This window comes from Charadrius vociferus, unplaced genomic scaffold, assembly GCF_000708025.1.
Source record: "Charadrius vociferus isolate BGI_N301 unplaced genomic scaffold, ASM70802v2 scaffold377, whole genome shotgun sequence".
Classification (NCBI taxonomy): Eukaryota; Metazoa; Chordata; class Aves; order Charadriiformes; family Charadriidae; genus Charadrius; species Charadrius vociferus.
The window spans coordinates 1,268,171-1,283,844 of NW_009649456.1; the positions used below are offsets into that span (position 1 = coordinate 1,268,171).

Here is a 15,674-nt window from a genome sequence, read left to right on the forward strand (position 1 = left end):
CCCTAGCCTTAGGACAGTGTGTGTAACAAGGAAGCAATAGGAATGAGCCTGTATTATATCTCATAATATTGTCTGTTAACTAAAAAGTAGATTGCTATTGCATTTCCTGCATGTAAATTATTTTTGTAGGTTGAAGAAATGGGAAAAAAGCCCTTTGCCTAATATGCAGTTGTCTTCTGATGTGATATGCAAGCAAAACTGTAGGACACTTAAATATATGTCAGAACCCAATTCTGTTAAACGCTGTGCAATCAAAATATATTGTCTGCCTGAAAACGCTTACAGTAATGTACTACGCTGTTCTTACCCCAAATTTTCTGAAAACTATCAGAAAGTATACAAAAAAGCAATTCCAGATCCAATAGTAGATGATGTATTGTGCAGAAAGATTATTTTTTCTTCAAATATACACTAGTTTTTTTGATTATCTCTTCTCGTAGTTATTTCTGGTTCTTAAGACAAAGATGAGGTAGTGATAAAAAAACCTACAAGAATTAAATAGCATCCCATTTTCTAAGTTGGAGAAGCAGAAAACATAAGCAGGTATATACTTATTCCAACAACACACAAGTCAGTAGAGAGATAGTTAACCCAAAGGTTTTGAATCAGTCACTTTATGTTCTTAGGAAGTAGTAACAGACCTGCCAAAGTTTGTTTTAGGGTTTACTGTTATTTCTGTTGGGTTTGTTTGTGTTTTGGTTTTTTTTTTTTTTTTGCTGCTGGTGGGTGTTTTGTAAGCTTTTTTTTTTTTTTTAAGAAATGGCTTGCTTGAAGGTGCTAGAAGATATAAAGTCTTAGGAAAAATATATTCACCATGAATGGAGAGCAGTTAGCCCTCATTTTGGACCTCAGCAATACCACATATAGAAGGCAAGAAAGACTGAGACTTGGGATGCAGGGTAGAGAATTACATGGTGTGGTGAGTTGACCTTGGCTGGCTGACAGGTGACCATCAAGCCACTATCTCACTCCTGTTCCTCAACAGGAGGGGGAGAAAATGTGTTGAAAAGCCTGTGGATTCAGGTAAGGACAGGAAGATCACTCACCAATTACCATCATGGGCAGAACAGACACAGCTTCGTGAAATTAATATAATTAAATGCAAATTAATAACAGAAGTGTAGTGAGAAATAAAAATAAAACTGAAAACACTCCTCTTCTTTCCAGGCTCAGCTTCACTCCTCTCTCTGTTACCTTGTCCCCTCTGAGTGGCATGGAGAGATGGGAAATGGGGGTTGCAGTCAGTCCATAATTCCCTGTCTCTGCTGCTCCTTCATCCTCACGCCCTTCTCTTGCTCCAGCACGGGGTCCCATGTTCTTCTCCACAGGCTGCAGGGAATTCTCTGCTCTGGCACCTGGACCATCTATTCCCTTCCTTCTTCACTGACATTGGTGTCTATGGGGCTATTTCTCTCACATTTTCATGCTCCTCCCTCACAGCTGCTGCACAGGGGGTTTTACCCTTTCTTAAATATGTTATCATGGAGGCACCACCAGCATTGCTGACAGGCTCAGCTTTGGTCAGCAGCAGATCCATCATGGAGCTAACTAGAACTGGCTTTGTCCAACATGGGGGCAGCTTCTGGCATCTTCTTGCAGTGCCTCCCTGCCCTCTACTAAAACCTCACCAGGTAAACCCAATACATATGGAAAGTGTCCTGATGGTTCTACATGGAAAATATCTTGCCGAGGACCTCAGCTTCCCTGCTGGTTGGAGGCCATAAAAGGGTGTCAGGGGCCAACTCTGAGTTGACTCTGAGGAGGTTACATCCATGTAGGTCATACAATGATTTAGGTTGGAAAAGACCCTTAAGATTATCAAGTCCAAGTGTAAACCTAACACTCCCAAGTCCACTCTACACATCTTTCAAATACCTCCAGGGATGGTGACTCAATCACTTCCCTGGGAAGCCTGCTCCAATGCTTAACACACCTTTCACTGAAGAAATTTTTCCTAATATCCAATATAAAAATCCCTTGTGCAACTTGAGGCCATTTCCTTTTTTTCTATTACTTGTTACTTGTGAAAAGAGACTAATCCTCACCTTGCCACAACCTGCTTTCAGGTAGTTGTAGAGAGTGATAAGGTCTCCCTTGAGCCTCCTTTTTTTCAAACAACCCCAGTTACCCTAGCTGCTCCTCATAGATCTTTGTCTTTAGACCCTTCACACCTTCATTGCTCTTCTTTGGACACGCTCGTCCACCTCAATGCTTTTCTTGTAGTGAAGGTCCCAAAACTGTCGGCACTGATGTGTTCAGTTTTGGGACCTTCACTACAAGAAAAGCTAGTGCTGCACGGGGTTGTAGTGACCCAAGGGCAGGACCTGGAACTTGGCCTTGTTGAACCTCATACCATTGGCCTCAACACATCGATCCAGCCTGGGGAACACCACTCATGACCAGCTGCCAAATGGACTTAAGTCCATTCACTTTGGGCCCAGCCATTCAGCTAGTTTTTTAACCAGCAAACAGTATACTCATCCAAGCCATGAGCAGCGAGTTTCTCCAGGAGAATGCTGTGGAAAACAGTGTCAAAGGCTTTACTAAAGTCCAAACAGACAACATCCACTGCCTATCTGGCAGCTACTGAGAGGCTGTCATAGAAGGTGATCAGGTTAGTAAAGCAGGACCTGCCTTTCATAAAACGCTGCTGACAGGTCCTGATCACCTGGTTGTCCTGTACATGCAATGTGATGGCACTTCAAGACGATCTGCTCCATAACCTTTTCCAACACTGAGGTCAGACTGACAGGCCTGTGGTTCCCCAGATGCTTCTTCCAGCCCTTCTTAGAGATATTGTGCTATAACTGACCACTGGTGTCCTCTCTCTCCTGTCCTGTTTTCAGCTAATCCCAGTAGCCTTACTACACTTTCAAGACTAATGCAGGCCAGTGAAAGACAGAAGCAGAAGAATCAGGAAGTCCTTTCCCCTTTCGCTACACATCCTGAAGAATTAATCAGAAAGATAATTCACAAATATGAGGTAACATCACTGTAGAACTTGAAGCAACCATGAATCAGTTCCTACATCTGGTAAAGTGTTCCCAAGTTTAATTACCTCAGTTGGAGTCTATCACCTTGTCCCATGCCTGAATTTGTTGAACAACAGTTTTTAACCATTGTATCTTATTAACCCTTTCTTCAACATTAAAAAATGTGCCAGTATTCAGTAGATGTTACTGTATAGCTTGGAAAAATCTAAGTACTTCCACAAAGGATTTTTATCACCTAACTTGAATTTATGGTTCCTAGATGAATCGCACTGTAGTTAGTTGGTTTGTGAACATTTTGCCAAGTGATTTCAGTCCATTGTGGAGAAGAAAATAGGCCCCTGAAGGCCTCTCAGCATACTTTGTGGGCCACAGTACTTGCTATATGTCCATATTTTCTTAACACCTTGTTTCATTCTGGTTTAGTGGAGATTTGGGCCTTATTCCTATTTGTACTACATCAGATAGCATATATTATGCACGGAGAATAGAAACTATAGCATGGGGACCGGTATATCCTAATAAAAACATGACTAACGTGATAATATATAACAGCTTATAAACACATAAGAAGATCATGGAAAAATTAGTTTATATTGCATACTAAAGCTATCCAGTTGTTATTTGAAAAATACACAAAATTAATTGAAAGAGAAGATATGAAACCTTCCATCAAAAAATTGCTGGTTCCTACCTCAGTTGCTGACCTTTTTTCTACAGGTTTAAATAATATCTGTTTGTTAGTCTGAAACCAATTTGACAGCTTCCCTAAGATGCATGCAAAGTTACAAGCTATAACAGGCTGCAGCTGCAGAAGGGTGCACTTGGAACTTATTAACTTTGCTTGAAGGTTATGGTTTTACTGATTATGTGCCACAGATTGACTTAAGACATGTAAGACAACTTCGCTAGCCTCTCACTAAATAATCTATAATAAATTTTGAATCACATATTTATTTTATTTAAAAAGCTTATATTTTTCTCTGTATTCAGATATGAAATTAAATCTATGAAGGCAGTTAAAAGGGTTTTTAGAAAGAGCTGGTTTGAGTTTTAAAATTATGAAGTAGCTAGTGATCTTGTTCTTTATATTCCACTCTCTCAGCAGCAAAAAGGTTGTCACTGCATAAGCCTTCTAGTCTTTGCCAAAGCACCTCCCTTCTAGTTGGACATTCTCCTGTTCATGGTCTTGTTTCTTTGCTTTGGTTGAGGTGAGTGCCTAGCCAGAATTCATAGAAGTTTGGGATCGATTTTGTCTTTTTTTTCTAGCATAGAAGTGGTACAAACTTACTGATGTAATTCAAATTAAAGTTCTGTTTCCCATACTTAGTTTCACCCACAGACTTTCTTAAGTGGATGCGGGGCATTCCCTACTCAAAGGTGAGAAATCAAACAGAAAAGAATGCTGTGTTATACCACCTGTTTCACCATTTAATCTTCTTCAAATCTGGTTCACATAAAACAGTATTTATGAATAATGAAAAGAGCTCAGGGCTTATTTAGGGAAATGCAATGGAACAGCCTGTGTATTTCTGCTCTGCAGAACTCTGACCTTCTAAGCAGCCTGCTCCAGGAAAGAAAACAAACAATCCTTGTAGGCTAGGGGAACTTCAGACAGGATACCCTAAGACTCCTTCACCACGTACAACACAACTCCAGAACAAGATGCTTTTTCAGCTGATTAAAAAGCATGGTAGAGGAGCGCACAGAGAAAGATAATCTCACCTCATAACTACACATTACAGTCAAAACCAAATACACTATTGTGAAACCCTTAAAATTCAAATTCACCTATGGGAGAGAACTAACGAAGAAGGATATATGGAATTCTTGCCCTTCAACTTGGTAACACTTCTACTACTATAAACGTCCATTTGAGAAAGATCTGGGTAGGTAGGGAGGGAGCACACATAGATTTATGGATAAAATATTGTCTGTTTGAACGGGAGACTTGGCATTGACTTCAATAAAATCAATACCGTTAACCGATTCAGCAACCCACAGTACAAAAAGTATTTATAAAGCACAGATAATTTAATCCTGAAAAAAGTGGTTCTCAATGCAAGTTAATGGTATTATTTTAAAAACTCAGCAATTTCATCGGCATCATTCAAAATACAAAATACAATTACAAGAATGAGTGTGGCCTTTCAAAATGAGACATAAATTGCATTGTTCTGTTTCATTAAACCTCTCAAGTAAAAGCAAATCTTGCTTCCATCTGTGTACTGATACTATTTCTGAAAATGCTCAGACCTAACATTGCATTGTTAGACTACTAGGATACAAAATACTGATACACAGCATATGATCTGCCTGGAATATTTAAAAATGAAACCAAAGAATGCATGTTCTTGCAGGAGAAATTAATATTGGGACATAAGCATTAGTAATCCTGGTACCATTTCAGAATGGTACCATAGCACAATTAATTGTACATCTGAACACATATATACATTTTTCATGCCTTCTTAAATTACTACAAATCTGCATGATATATAACAAAAACATAAAAATTAATCCACCACAGGATTTAAAACTTTGGAGTCCCACATCAATAGTCATGCTGTCAGCCAAATTTCTAGTTTTTGTATTTGCATTTTCATGATAGCCTGTAGCTATCACCATCATAATATACAGCACCTTTAGCATGGCCACTTCATAAAATTTTGCATTAAAAGCAATTTTCTCTGGGTAACCATGATTTTTTTTGACAACAGGTAAAGAGACTTCAGAATGTAACATTTTCTCTTGTTTAAAAATGAGCTGCTCCATTCCTGTTGTTCCAACATACTGACTTAAAAGGTCAACACTACTGACCCAGATTAAATGTTCAGCAGCTATCTCTAATCTCTGAAATTCCTCAGCCTATGTGTCTGCAATGTGATCACATTTCCACACCAGGGCAAATCACAGAATTTTTAATACTGGTGAAGATACATAAAGTATCAAGCTTATATGTTTGCATTTCTTGTTTAACACAGAGAAAAACTAAATCAAGATCAAGGACTTACACAGTATCCTTCCTACACTGAGCGTTTTTATGTCTTTGATAGTGAATGTTGTAGCAATATTGCAGGAGATCTGGAAAAGCAAATGGAAGCAGAAAGCCATGTTTCCAAGTGAAGGCATCGTTGTACATGAGTCACTGAGCTCCCTGGGCTCACCATTTGTGAGTTACATTGCCTTGCCAGGAGGAAGTTGCTTTGGTAACTCTCAGGTAAGTGGCATTTCCAATCTTTGCCAGGGCAAATTGTCTTCTGAAGAGGATTTTGTCATAAAAATTATGTGGTATGTCTATTTCTATAACAATGCAGTTTCACACCTGACTTTTTTAGCTTCATACTCTGTCTCCAATCCCCAGCAGTCTGAGAGAGGCAAACTACTTGAAGGAAAATAACAGCCAGTTCTAGGAACTAAGTGAGCACAGAATGATTTTAGCAGTCTAGTCTCTGGTTTCCAGCCATATCTTTAACAAAAGATATTATGATTAACTCAACCATTTCTGTCAGTTGAATCTAAGACAAAAGTGTGTGTGGTTTCTTTCCTTCAGAAAAGAAGAAAACCTGTTCTGAAGGAGAAATTGTTTTGTTTTGTTTTGTTTTTCACTGTGAAGATACTTCTCATGATAACAGCATGCCCTATAATATGTACCACTCATCCCATTCTAATGCTGTGCAAACATATAAAAACACAGTCAGTTCAGATTTCACTTTCAGTGAAACAGAAGATGAAACTGAATTTGGTGCCGCCAGTCTCCAGGACAAGAAAATTGCCTGTTTAAGTACCCTACCTTCATTTAAAGGAAGGTGGCACAAGCTTGAACTTCATAGGCATTGACACTGTGAAAAAGCAAAACATTCGAAGAAAGAGCTTGAGATCCTCAACAACCAAATTTTTGAGACGGAATCAGAATTATTTCCAGAACAGTGGAAATTTTAGTAGAGTCCTTCATAACTCCCTTTTTCACTAGCTGCTGACTGCATAGCCTTTTGTGAAATAACTGATGGTTTCAGTACAATTACAGAAAGAAAAGAATACAAACACGGTATTTAATAAAACCGGAAACATCCCAGCTACCAACATCATTTAAAGGTTCATTTGCATTTATCTATAAACCAGAAAATCTAGTCGCTGAACTGGTTGGTTTTTTTTGGTCAAGATATAGTTTCTCCATGTCAAAACATAGCAAGATAGAGTTGTAATTCTGTCAAAAAAAGTCAGCTGTAGATCAGAAGCAAATGAATAAAAGAAACACATTCAGGAGCACAGTTTCCAGAGCCTGTTATTCAGCAATTCTGAGGAACATAGTTACTTCTGTGTTTGTATTACTTTTGGGGGTAGCAAGTTATGGCAGACCCATAAATTGTGTTAGAAAATTGTAAAGACTTTGGTGGGAAAAATAGGCTTCATTCCCGTTCCAAACGCACTATAACTTACTATAATTTTTTACATTCTCCTCAGAATTTCTAGTATTCTATTATTTGGCAATAAATACAAAAAAAATACATATAAAATCATGTTTGGTTTTTTTTTTTCCTAATCCATCTTTCATTTCAACTGCTTAGAGTTATTCATACTACGCAGTAACTTTAGGCACCTGGGGCTAGGTAATGATGTATGAATTCATTTGTTACAGGTTATATTTGAAATTCAGGGCTGGCCTTCAGCTGAAGGTCTTCTTCAACTCAGTGGTAAGTTAGCTGGAATAAGACATTTTTGTCATGTTCCAAGCTTGTCATAGCCAAGATTTTACATATGGACTCTTAAGCATTTTCTTTTTTATTTATCTATTTGTTTGGTGCAGAGTGGCATTATTTCAGGTTTTAAGCAATTAAGCAGGGTAATGCTGCTATAGAGTCATTTTCTACCCAAGTCTAAAAGGTGCTTGTCCATGATTTACATCACTAGAGCATGCCTATCCTGTTGCAATAGTAGGACAAAAAAGATGAATTGTAAATCTAATTGACCCCTAGTGGTTTGCATGGTGAAAAAGCAGAAAGTGTTGCAACGAATCATAAAATTCGTATGTATTCGTCGAGTATACATAACAGATACTAATTAACATAATAAAGCTCATTACTTGCCTTCGTTTTGTGACAGAGGAGAGTTTGCAGGTGAATTTATCCAGAATATATTTCTAAATCTAGCCATCTTACTTTTAAAAAAAGGCAGGGAGGAGGTCAGTAAAAACTAATTGTTTTATCTACAAAGACAATGCTGTTACTCTATGATCAACCTGTTCATAGATAGCCTAATCTTCAGCTGAAGACCAGCATCGATCCATCATCTCCACTAGGGTCAATGCAACAGTATTCTTCTCATACATGCAGCTAAGTTTCAACAACTACTCATTCACTGTAACCTAAAGTGTATATGTAATCCATTAAGAACTAGAAACTGTGGCAGCTGCTGTTATTCCAAGTATTTTAACCAATTTGGTAAACATCCATGGGCCTTTCCAAATGCTACAGTTCAGCCCTCCTGTTAAACAGACCCAAATAACAGTTTAGAGACTGTGAATTTTGCATGACATGCTTTCTGGAATGTTTTCTCATAACATAAAGGAAACAAGCCGTGTGCCATGGGGTCTTTCAGTTCACAATAGGAGAGTTAGAACCTCAACTAGGATATGGACTGAGCAAGCCATGATGGTTTACAATGTCTTTGACCGGAGCTGGGGAACTGTACTCAACTTTAGCTGCAAGGGTAGCAAAAGTGTTCTACTGTATAGAACCCTTCTTTTCTTAGCCTTAAATTTTCAAGGCAAGATGTTAACTTAGTATAAATCAGTAAAACTCCTACCTCCCACCCCCCAAGAAAACAAAACACTAAAAATTAGCTTGAATTTTCTAGGTTTGCAACAGGTTCAGATTAGGCTTCTTTCTCTCATGACAGAAGACAGGCATTCAAATTTTTCATTTTCCTGTATTTCTGCAGAAGTTTTTGCTTCCTCAGGAATTTGGGAGAGTTATCCAGCAGTAGTTTGTCCAGGTAGCCTTTTAAAGCTTCTAAAAGGTTACTGAAATGGACTAAAATTGCTTGAGAAAGTACATTGCTTTTCAGTGACTTCAGTGCATCTAATTTCTCATTCTGTGCAGCTCAGGGTCAAAAATAACTTCTCAGCAACACATATGGAACCCAATTTCAAACTAAAATGGCAGTAAACTAATTTGGAAGAAGCTAAACTCATAGTGCTTGTTAGTTGAAAAATGGTAAAGAAGATTATTTTTAAGAGCTTTTGTGGCGGGGGCTCTTCACAAAGTCTTCTGAACATTCTGGAACTACTTTTCCTAAAGTGTCAGTCCTCATTATGAAACTGTTGGGAATACTGTTTACAGAGTTGCTTAAAACATCCAAGAATTTCCTGGACCTGAAATGTTTCAAAGACTTGTGATGATGCCAAAGCAAGACAGTTTTGACATTACGGTCTTCGAAAATATGATGCAAGAAAGAAAAACAGTAAATTTTTTAAACCTTTTTTTCTTTGCTAAGTTCTTATCCTGCCTTGTATGCTATCAGTTTTACATGGTGTTTCATATTTTGCCAACACTTTACGCACCCATGATCTCTTTTGTTTTATTTTCATTTTAACAATGCTGTTCAAATAATTTAACATCTTCCCTGTGCATTACAAAGTGTTGGATTGTATATTTCTCTTATATAACTGCTTTGCTGCAGTCAGTCAGGAATATAATTCAGGATGACCTCACTGATGCATAAGCAGAAGAAAGCCAGCTTGGCACCCTGCTGCCCATGCCGAGCTGCTGCAGATGGATATTAACAGATTGGTTCTGTTCATGCTTTCAGGAAAAAGCATTAGCAGCACGCAGATGGGTCTAATTGAAAATGGCTCATCAAAGACATGCATTGCAAGCATCAAACAATTTAGTAATGGATTGCCAATATCTTAATTTATAGAGATCAAGGTTTTCAGTGTCCAGATTTCTTAAAACCCAATACAGTTATTATATTTATTACATCTGTAAATAATGGTAAGCAATGCAGTACAGAAACACTACAAATATCCCTTCTCAAGCCTTGTTTTAAACAACACGTGTAGTACTAAAGTTCTGCATCCTTATTCTGAATTACATGATGCACTTCATGGTATTTCACAGTCAAAAAATCTATTCATTTGCCTTTGTGTTTTAAAGATCTTCTCTTCTATTTTTGTTCTGAACACAACACCAGAATCATATACCATGACTAACTAAAACCCATGCAGTAATTTTCATTGATGTCAGAGGGACCAACACAAGGTCCATCTGATCAGCTTCTGGCTCCCCTCTTGCTAAACTCAGGCACCACACTGCTCATGTTTCTAACAGGTGTTTTTGCTTTCAGTACCAAAGGGAAATATGCCAAATACTTTGACTTCATAAATGCAATGTAATGCATTTTCAAGTCAAGCCTAGTTTTCATCTTTGCAAGAGACATGATCTACATCAATGAATTCTTTTGAACCATGGGTTTGTAGCTCGATAAGGGTCGAAGCACTGATAATTCCCTGAGCTGGTGATATCAAATTATCATTTGCTTATGTGTTTACTGAAGTTTCCTTGCTACTATTCATCAAAGTATGCTTTATAGTCTAGACAATATAGCTGGAGGTAAAAAAATGGACCAGATTTTGAGTGCAGTATCACTTCTTTGAATCTGTAGGATTTGAATGCATGCAGGTTTCTGCAACTAAAAAGCTCATCTGTTATCCCCAGTCTAATGAAAGTATCACTGGTTAAACAGAAGGTCACTACTCAGTGAGTATTCCCTCAGGTACATCCCTAGACTATTTTGATCACAACAATATTAATACCGTCAAAAGGACAAATACACAAGCATCAAAGTTGCATATAACTGAAATTCTCATTCGTAAAATATAAAGTTTGTGCTTTCAGCCCTTCCTCAGTCCCTCGTGGTGTGAAGAAGCCTTTCATAAACACAATGTAGGAGAGGGAATAAATAGTTCTAATCCTGTAGCCCATGTGATGACACTGACTTAGGGATTCAGTTAATTTCTTCTTGAGCATTTTCATATCAAATGGCCAGAAATGAGTTGTTTAAAATCAAGAAACACTGTCTCCATCTCAAATCAAGCTTCCCATGGTTTGAATAATTTGGTAGGTGTTTCCAAATTTTATCATCTGTATGTGTAAGAGTGCAAATATGGGGTGTGGGCAAACAGATAAATGGTATAAATAGTATAGTGTTTGTTATCAGTATTGCCATCAGTCAACAGGGACAAATGAAGCTCCTGTGAAAATCTTGTAAATCAAATAAATGTTGTCCATAGTATTGAGAGGCCTGAGTGTTTCAGTTACAACTTAATTGATGGACTTATCTCCATTTAAGTTTTCTCCGGTTGTGCCTACAATGGAATATCTTCCTCATCACATATATGTGGGGTGCTAAAATGCTTCATTTGGTGCTGTTCCTTCTTCAGTGTTCTAGCTTTGAATATGAGCTAGCTGCCAAAAACACTGAGAGACAAACGTGAAGGAAGAGGTGCCAGAATTACTTATTTGTTACTTAGATTTTCAGATAAAGGAGAAACTCTGTAGCTTCAAAAAATGTATGTAGCAGAACCAGAGACACTTTCTTCTTTTTAACTTACAATTTCTGCAAAATGTACTGGGCTAAGTTTGCCTTTGCATTACCCCAAGCTGGTATAATTGTATTCCATTCTACTCATCAACACTGGAAAAAAACTCTCAGAAATGTAGCAGAAGACAACTGTTTTCTTAGTCAGCAATACATTGTTGAAGTGAATTTTCTATTTGTATTAGGTGAGGAATGTGCTTAGTTAAACATTCACACCACTGGTGATGAGAAGTGATGCATTTTTTATTTACAGCTGTCGCTAAGCCTTAGTCCTTTTAGTCTTACACACTTTCTTTTTTTTTCATGTTTTAACCCAGCACTTAAAGCTGTCCTTGTTTTCTGTCAGTGATCTGGCAGCTCCTGGATTCACTGGCTTTGTAGGTCATGTTGCAAATTTAGTCTCTTTTACAAGTTTCTTCACAATACCATGGAAAGCATAGACTTGAAATGATAGTTGCCAACTTAGAATGGGAAAGTTATTTAGTGTGTCATGAAGGTCACCTGAAGTATCTTTTTAAAAGCATTAAACCCCATTTTTTTTAATGCAGCACCAAATTTCATCAGAAAAACTCTCAAAGCAGAGGTAGAAAGTTTTATTGAGAGCAGTGGAAGTCTCAGGGGCGACACTGGGGTGTTTTGGTCTAAGTTCTCTGTTCTGCACATTTCGTTTTCCAATGCCTGCCTGAGAACAAATGAAACTGACTTTTAAACTCACTTATCAAGCCTCTTCCTCTTTTCACCAATTACAGGAGTGATGCTTTGGTTTTGATCTCCTTGCAGGCACCAAACAGAATGGGAGGAGACAACTAGAAGGACCACGCTTTAACATTGATCCTTCTGAGTGATTTCAGGTCTTGCTGTGACTTACAGCAACAGGCTGGTTTTATCCCATTGCTGCAGTAACTCAGCAGCAGCCAGTCCTCATGAAGCTGCCGCAGGATTAGACAGAGCCAGAACCGCCCTGTACACCACCTGCTTACATTACACAAATAACTCAGCACACGCGCATTTTGTTCCACTGAGGGTCTGGCCCACGGCACTGATGTTTACAACACCAGGGAGTGTGACAAGTGAACTTGCTGTTTCAGATAAATAGTGATTATCTAAGTTGAAATGGGTTATAATGAAACACTGCATTTTTTGGGTACTTTCACCTACTGAGAAAAATCAAAGATCGTCTTTAAACTAGGCCCTATTTTCCCCGTTTTCTACATGTATGAAAGACTGGGACAAACCTGGTTCTCTGAGCCTTGGTCACTGCCACCTGTCCATATTGGCCTGGTCAACACCACCTCTTCCCTGTAGAGATGGAGGCTAAGGCCTCCTTGTCCCTTTCCAGCTAGAAAAAACTAAATACACCAGCATGTTAAGAGTGGAGATGATGGAGAGTGTTTCAATATGTGTTACATCACAACAACAGAGAAGAACCCCCCCCGACCCTTTTTGGAGTCTGTCAGCTGGCCTGAAGGCCTAGCCCGTTGGTATGACTGGCTATTATGACAAGTATTCTGCAGTCTTCACCACGGCTTCAGCTCTGAATAATTCAAGACTTCTTTGTAAACCTGTGCCCAAGAGCCTATGCTAAAATCTCTGCCCTCTGAAAAAATACATTAAAATTTTAACCTTTTATTCCCCAGCTGAAATGAGCTTTAATCAGCTTCATCCTTTCAGGACTGAGAAAAAAAATTACAAGAGAAAAAATCACAGATGCAAGTCATATGTCACCACTTTAAATTATAATCCACATTTCTGTTTAAGTTTTTGTATCTTCTGTTACATACAGTAAATGTTAAGGATTTTTCACTTCTTCCAGATTTGTAAATCCCTTAATCTCTCAAGGGTTACCATTCACTTATAAATCTCTTTGATCTGCTCCTTTCCTTGTCTTACTTAAAAATAAATAGTCTTCTTTTAACTTCATTTTTTACCAGATTTCATTTTCATAAAGATGGTTTAAAACCAAATTATTTGGATTGGTTTGTGTTATAACATTTATTATTGAAAGCAAGTAAGTCTGACTTTTGTTCTCAGAATCTAAGAAAACAGATTCAAACACAACCTGCAAGAGAATGTTTAAACATAATGAAAGAAAAATACACAGTGACAAAACATTTGAACTGAGCAGCTTGAAATGGATATTTTACAGATTCAGGGAGATGTCAACTTATGAGAGAACATTGTAGGATAACCAAAGTAAAAAAAAAGAAATATAAATTCACTGTCCTTTTAGAAATCATAGGGTTTTTGTGAACAGACTTGTTTAAAATGGTATTTTAAAAGGGACGGTAAAGTTGTCTTCTTTCAAATTAAAAAAAAAAAAAAAGTCGATCTCATAAAAAGATAAGCATTTAAAACATTACTTTTACTCATTTCAGAGGATTATGCATCCATTTTCATTGAATTTAGAACAATCAACCGTTTGCAACTGAAACCAGTTATTACATCATAATTACAAATCTCCTGGCAGTAACACAATGCAGTGTACTCACACCTCTTATTGAAGTGAATAGAAACAATCCTGTAGAATTAAATTCATTGTGTCAGATACTGAATTTCTTAAAGCCTGGAGGAAGAAAAAAAGAGGATAGAAGAGTCTGTGGATGCTGCTGTAATTGTACATAAAAGAGTATGCAATGCATCATATCAAACATTGCAGATAACAAAACTGATCTATCAGTTGAAGTAAGATTGAAGTAAGGTGAAGATCTCACATATGGCAAAACTTCTTATCCATGAAGAAAATTAAACACTGGAATTGTTGAGATGTTAATTACTGTTTCTTGGCATCTAAAATATATTCAGATATTTTTAAAAGACTGCTTTCCTCCAAGTCTAATGAAAATTTATTCATCATGTCATCCATGTCATCCAGAGAGGTGGGCCCATGCCAACCTCTTGAAATTCAACAAGGCCAAGTGCAAGGTCCTACATCTGGTTCAGGGCAATCCCAAGCACAAATACAGGCTCAGCAGAGAATGGATTGAGAGCAGCCCTGAGGAGAAGGACTTAGGGGTGTTGGTTGATGAGAAGCTCCACATGAGCTGGTAACGCATGCTCGCAGCCCAGAAAGCTAACGTATCCAGGGCTACATCAAAAGAGCTGTGGCCAGAAGGTCAGGGGAAGTGATTCTGCCCCTCTGATCCTCTCTGGTGAGACTCCACCTGGGGTACTGCCTCCAGCTTTTGAGTGTGATGGCTTTGGGAAGAAGGGAAGGGTTCAGGTGTCCAGCACCAGGTCAAGAAGTTCTCAGGATCACTGCCATCAAAGGAGAGAGAGCACTTCGAAGCAAACTGTCTAATTTATATTGAATGCGACATTCATGGTATAAAGTAATCCTATTGGCCAGCTTCGGTCAAGTGCCCGGGTCTTGCTCCTCCTCATTGCTGCACCTGGTGAGCTTGAAAACACTGAGACCTTGAAACCCACACACCATAGCTGTCTATAAAGTAAATATTTTCACAAATTCAGAGGCTAGAGCCTTCTAAAAGTGCATTTTTCCTAAGCATTAGAAGATAAATCAGTCCTGTGTTGCTCAAATCAGGACATTTAGAAAGACTAGGAATTTATTGTTATTATTGCTATTACTGTAAAAGATAATGTATTTCTCACCCCTTTCCCAATAAATTACTGTCTATACATTCATTGGGTGCGGTGGGGAGACAGCAGCTGAAAGGATGAACAAAGCAGAGTTTGAGAGTGACTGCTTTTTGATGTTTCATAAGAGAATGGCCATTGCTGGGACTGATTCTCCCTCTAGGTTAGAGCTAAAGTAGACTCTGTACTCTGCTGTTACTCTTCAGTGCCTTACTTGCTTGTTCAAGCCCAGATTGTTTGCCAGATTTGACATGTTTCAAGTTTCACCTTTTGGTCAGATTGGCATAAATATTTTAAGGCATTTTTAAGCCTACCAAAATCCTGGGATACACGTCTGCTATGTCCATCTGGATTTAATTCACATAATCTATCCTTTGTAGTTGCAATTCAGGCATTGCTAGTGCTTTGAGTTCTACTTTTCACTGTCTGTGGCAGACAATTTTTTTTCATTTTGCCTTGCAAAGGCTTTGATATAACTAAAATCATTGG

At 38.1% G+C, this 15,674-nt stretch overlaps 1 protein-coding gene across 1 annotated transcript in view; it reads left to right on the top strand.

Moving 5' to 3' along the window:
- The window catches only part of LIX1 (Lix1 homolog (chicken)), a 50,700-nt gene that overhangs the window by 1,831 nt on the left and 33,195 nt on the right, over window positions 1-15,674 (top strand). Inside the window, 1 exon segment of the mRNA XM_009889714.1 lies at window positions 6,047-6,210. Within this exon segment, the coding sequence (XP_009888016.1) occupies window positions 6,047-6,210 (164 nt within the window).